Here is a 5,778-nt window from a genome sequence, read left to right as displayed (position 1 = left end):
AGGGGGCTTTAATGTCTGTCACTCCAAATATTTGTTGTGGTAAGACAAAAACCGAGGAGAATATACTTGCCTGACAGTAACTAATTATTGACTATGTAAGTTGAACATAACTGTAAGCAATAAGCATACATAGACTAAAATAGAGGGAATATTATGATCAGAAAATTAGAAGATTGAAAAGATGTTAACTGCTATTTATTGATCACTTTTTGCATATGCTTTACTTATTGTTTTGTGCTGGTGTCAGCCTATGGGTAAACAGTGTTGTGGCTGGATTAGCCCTTTGTGGTTCTTATGATTGCAAGATGCCCTCAACAATAACCACTGAGAAACTTGAAAAAAGAACAAGGTTCATTACTGACAAGTTCAAAAGTATACATGGCAAGTCTGGTCTTGGATAGAGAGAGAGCAGGTCTAGGGTTCTGCTTTCAATGAGGCTGAAGGTTGTGGCCTTGGGTTTCTGGGTTCCCTCTTCATTGGTGAAAACATAAGAGAGGGAATTAAAAGAGCAGGAAGTGAGAAACAAATGGCCCAAATTGTCAGTTACCCAAAATCAACCAATATCTCTGAAACAAAAGAGTCTAAGAGTATGGGATTGGGGGTAGCCTGCCTCTTTAATCTATTCATGTGATTAGCAGTTGTTCTTTTTAAGAATATTTGAAGTGGATGCCTCCATAATCATAGCTTAAGTCAGTTCAGTTCAGTTCAGTCACTCAGCTGTGTCCTACTCTTTGCGACCCCATGAATCGCAGCACACCAGGCCTTCCTGTACATCACCAACTCCTGGAGTTCACACAGACTCACGTCCATCGAGTCAGTGATGCCATCCAGCCATCTCATCCTCTGTCGGTCCCTTCTCCTCCTGCCCCCAATCCCTCCCAGCATCAGAGTCTTTTCCATTGGGTCAACTCTTCGCATGAGGTGGCCAAAGTACTGGAGTTTCAGCTTTAGCATCATTCTTTCCAAAGAAATCCTGGGGCTGATCTCCTTTAGAATGGACTGGTTGGATCTCCTTGTAGTCCAAGGGACTCTCAAGAGTCTTCTCCAACACCACACTTCAAAAGCATCAATTCTTCACCGCTCAGCCTTCACAGTCCAACTCTCACATCCATACATGACCACAGGAAAAACCATAGCCTTGACTAGATGAACCTTTGTTGCCAAAGTAATGACTCTGCTTTTGAATATGCTATCTAGGTTGGTCATAACTTTCCTTCCAAGGAGTAAGCGTCTTTTAATTTCATGGCTGCAGTCACCATCTGCAGTGATTTTGGAGCCCCAGAAAATAAAGTCTGACACTGTTTCCACTGTTTCCCCATCTATATCCCATGAAGTGATGGGACCAGATGCCATGATCTTCGTTTTCTGAATGTTGAGCTTTAAGCCAACTTTTTCACTCTCCTCTTTCACTTTCATCAAGAGGCTTTTGAGTTCCTCTTCACTTTCTGCCATAAGGGTGGTGTCATCTGCACATCTGAGGTTATTGATATTTCTCCCAGCAATCTTGATTCCAGCTTGTGCTTCTTCCATCCCAGCGTTTCTCATGATGTACTCTGCATAGAAGTTAAATAAGCAGGGTGAAGCAGGGTGACAATATGCAGCCTTGACGTACTCCTTTTCCTATTTGGAACCAGTCTGTTGTTCCATGTCCAGTTCGAACTGTTGCTTCCTGACCTGCATATAGGTTTCTCAAGAGGCAGGTCAGCTTAAGTCAGGCATTTGCATCACAAAATGAACAAAGAAAAGCCTCTTGAACTTATACTACATTGCCTTTTGGATCTTTTAATAAACATAATAATGACGTTTCATTCATTTTTTACTCCTAAGTAAATATGATACAAAAAAGCTTTGACAAAATTTTCACAAGCTCAGAAAGGAAGTTGTGGAGTTAAAATCCACACATTTAGAGTCTATTCTCTGCACTGGACACCGCACAGCAAATGAAAGCTCTTTATTGTGATAAACGGGAAATTACTTTTAGACAGAGTTGTTTCCAGAAATTGTTAGAATACTGTTGGGAAGGGATATAGTGTAGAAGCAGCCAGGAAACTGGTTGTTAAGCACCTCATAAAAATGGAAAGAAATGAAAGACTAAAAAGGGGGAAAGGAAGGAAGCAACAAAAAGGAAGGAAGGGAAGGCAAGTGGTAATACAGGAGAGAACAATTGGAAAAATAGAATGAACAGTGGAAAAAGGGAAGGAAGATTGAAAAAAAGCAGGAAGGGAGGGCAAGAAACAGAAATTACGTGAATAATGGACAATTAAAGGGTGTAGGGAGATGGCAGCTTCAAAGGGTCCAAAAGAAGCCTGGGAAAGAGGTTGCGAGGACCGATGATTCTGAGGCTGAGTAGCAGACTGTGATGATTGTGTGTGTTCCTTATAGGTTAGTGTTTCTTTACAGAAAGAATGTACAAGATGACTTTCAGCTTCATTTTGCCATCAAAAAATCAACCTCTGTGTGCTCAGCTTCATTTTTTTTATAAGCCTAGGTCTCTGGCTCTGTGAAAAAGTCTTCCCAGTGCTCCTTTCACATCTTTATTTCTCAGTGTGTAGATGAGAGGATTGAGGGCTGGAGTCACTACTGTGTAGAAGAGGGAGATGAATTTCCCATAAGTATGGGCATAAGAACTGTTGGGCTGGATGTAAACAGCTGTAATGGTCCCATAGAAGAGGCACACTACCATCAAGTGGGATCCACATGTCCCCAGGGCTTTGTGCCAGGCCTGGACTGACTTGATCCTAATAATTGCCTTGACTATATGTCCATAGGACATCAATATCAGTGCCAAGGGCAAGAGGAGCAAGACCAATGAAGCAATGAATAGCTGGACCTCATTGGCGTGGATGTCCACACATGCAAGTTTAATCATTGAGGGTACCTCACAGAAGAAATGATGGAGCCGCCGGTGTCCACAGCGAGGCAGCCAGAGAGTGACAGTGCTCTGGGTGAGAGTGTTTCCTACTCCACTCAGCCACGCAACCCCTGCCAGAGCCTGGCACAGCCGTGGGTTCATTATGGCTGCATAGTGGAGAGGTTTGCACACCGCAGCATAGCGATCAAAAGCCATTACAGCCAGGAGGATGCACTCAGTGGAGCCCAGAGCCAGAGAGATGTAGAGCTGGACAGCACAGCCCAGGGCTGTTATGGTCTTGGCTGGTCTTCTTAGGTTCCACAGCAGCTGGGGAACAATACTGGTAGTAAAGCAGATATCAACTAGGGAGAGGTGAGTAAGGAAAAAGTACATGGGTGTTCTGAGTTTAGAGTCTATAGAGGAGATCAGAATAATGACTGTATTTCCCGCCAGAGTCAGGAGATACGATACCAAAACCACCACAAAGAGTATCTTTTCTAGGTTGGGCTGATCAGAGAAGCCCACCAGGACAACGTCTTCTTTGACACTGCTACTGTTCATGCCCATCACCCTGTTCACAAAAAGGAGGAAAACATTGTAAGAATTTAGAGAAAGGATAATGTATTGAGCTCTGGTCACAATGTGGTGGTTTAGTTGCTAAGTTGTGTCTGCCTCTTGCGACTGCAGGGACTGTAGGCACGTCAGGCTCCTCTGTCCATGGGATTCTCCAGGCAAGAATACTGGAGTGGGTTGCCATTTCCTCCTTCCTGACCCAGGGATCTAACCTGCACCTCCTACATTACAGGCAGATTCTTTACCAGTAGAGCCACCAGGAAAGCCAAGATCAACCTTTTAAAATTTCTCTTTGAAACACTGACTCTGAGAGAAATTACTGTGCTCCATAGAATAAATTTTGGCAATGTCCTTCAGAAGCTGCAGCAAATGACAATAAAGCCCAGACTACAAAGAGAGGTACATGATGGCTAATTTAAGAATTTTCTTGAGAGATAACTATTAGAAGGTGAGATAAAATTTATTACAAAAAAATAAAGAATAGCAGAAGAATAAAATGCATGTGATTAACTTATAGTTTATGAAAAATCATTCAAATTAAATGGGGAAAACTCAGTAATACTGATGTATAATATGTGTAAATAATATTTCAATTCTTCAACTGTAATTTTGAGTTGAGCATTTTTTCACCAGGATTTTCATATATATAAATAACAGCCTACTTCTGGAGATTACAGAGATTATTTTTCCCATAAAATGGCAAACATTTGGCTATTGAAAGGAATAATATTAACATTTATATATAAATATTTAATCATTATGCACACATGATTTCAAAAATCTATTTCCTTTAAGGATTAGTCTACTTATTTATCCTAGCACTTATTAGTGATGTAAATTCATGAACATATTCAGAGCAAACCTCCTTGCCTTCTTTGGTGAGTGGTGTTGAGGAAGGGAGTCAACTTTCCTGTCTTGTGTGTTGAAGGAAGAGGTGGTTGAATCTGATGAAAGGAATGAGGATCAGGAAAGGAAGCATCTTTGATGGGATGAAAAAGGCTTCTTCAATGCACTTCAAATCCACATTGAATTTTTATCTTCAGGAAGATTAAAAGGCCAGGCTTTGTAATGGACTTTTAAAAAGTCCAAACAGCTATAAATGCAAATGTTTAAAATATATTCACTGATACAAACCTTATTCCCCCAAAACCGTAACTCTATTTCCTGTTTAAGACAAACAGAAGCTTTTACACGTCATCAGTGAAAATCACTCAGATTTCAAAATTCTTCCTTAATAATTGCATATCCTAAAATTGTTTTATTACTTGTTGGGAAAATTATTCATGGATGTAAAATATACTCTTATATATAAGATGTATTGATTTAACTTATCACATAAATATGATACTTAGTAGAACCCAGTGAAAAGGAAAGAAGTTAAGGGAAGCATCCAGTGTGGGATCTAGACATTCAACAGCAGCATGATGTCACTGAGTGATCACTCAAAATAGCAAAAGTAAACAACAGTAAAATGAGCATACAAAAGGACCTCTAAGGAACAAACCAGTTTATATTATACAGACATATTTTTCTTATAAACACTCTCATAATTATATATCTTCATATGCATGCACAAAAATACAAATATATTCATACAGTGTGGGATCTAGACATTCAACAGCAGCATGATGTCACTGAGTGATCACTCAAAATAGCAAAAGTAAACAACAGTAAAATGAGCATACAAAAGGACCTCTAAGGAACAAACCAGTTTATACTATACAGACATATTTTTCTTATAAACACTCTCATAATTATATATCTTCATATGCATGCACAAAAATACAAATATATTCATACATGTGTAATTCCTTCGATTCTATTATTCGTGGTCAATTTTCAACTATTTAGTTCCCTAAAAAGCACTCATTTTTCCTATCAAAAGAGTAACAAAAAGCCAAACCCAGGTCTCTTGTTTGATTTTCTTTAATTCAGACTGCAGGTTGCTACCTTATCCTCTCTAATGAGAATTTCTCCTGTGTTTTAAATCCTGCCACATTCTCCCACACATATATGCAATACCTCAACAGAAATACCATGAAAGATCAATTCACAGTCATGAACTTGCTCCTTATTTATACAGAAAGTTATAACAGTATGTTTACTTTAGGCTTCTAGAAGGATTCTATTCCAGTATGATGCAAAATTTATCATCACCCATGTACCATATTATCTCCACACCTGAAAGAACATCACTTTAAAATAGAATCTCAATTTGCCATTAAAAGTTAAGAGTCATAAGCATGATATAGATATAAAAGCAAGGCATCAGAAAAAGTAAATAAGTTAAAAGAGGAACATTTCCAGATTTCCTTTTTTGGGGGAATACTGATACTCTTATTGTGAAAAAGAAC

General features: G+C 39.2%; 1 protein-coding gene across 1 annotated transcript; it reads right to left on the bottom strand.

The window, feature by feature from the left end:
• Window positions 1–2,476: 2,476 nt before the first annotated feature.
• LOC102410152 (olfactory receptor 2G3-like) lies at window positions 2,477–3,418 on the bottom strand. The gene has a single exon (XM_006056112.4). The coding sequence runs from the start codon at window positions 3,416–3,418 to the stop codon at window positions 2,477–2,479; it is 942 nt and encodes a 313-aa protein (XP_006056174.4).
• Window positions 3,419–5,778: the final 2,360 nt, after the last annotated feature.

The sequence above is a fragment of the Bubalus bubalis genome, chromosome 2 (genome assembly GCF_019923935.1).
Source record: "Bubalus bubalis isolate 160015118507 breed Murrah chromosome 2, NDDB_SH_1, whole genome shotgun sequence".
Lineage (NCBI taxonomy): Eukaryota > Metazoa > Chordata > Mammalia > Artiodactyla > Bovidae > Bubalus > Bubalus bubalis.
Note: the sequence above shows the minus strand (reverse complement) of the source record. Positions and strands in the feature narration are given on the sequence as shown.

Excerpts from the sequence above, each read along its gene's own strand:
- LOC102410152 (XM_006056112.4), bottom strand. The coding sequence starts at position 3,418 with ATGGGCATGAACAGTAGCAGTGTCAAAGAAGACGTTGTCCTGGTGGGC.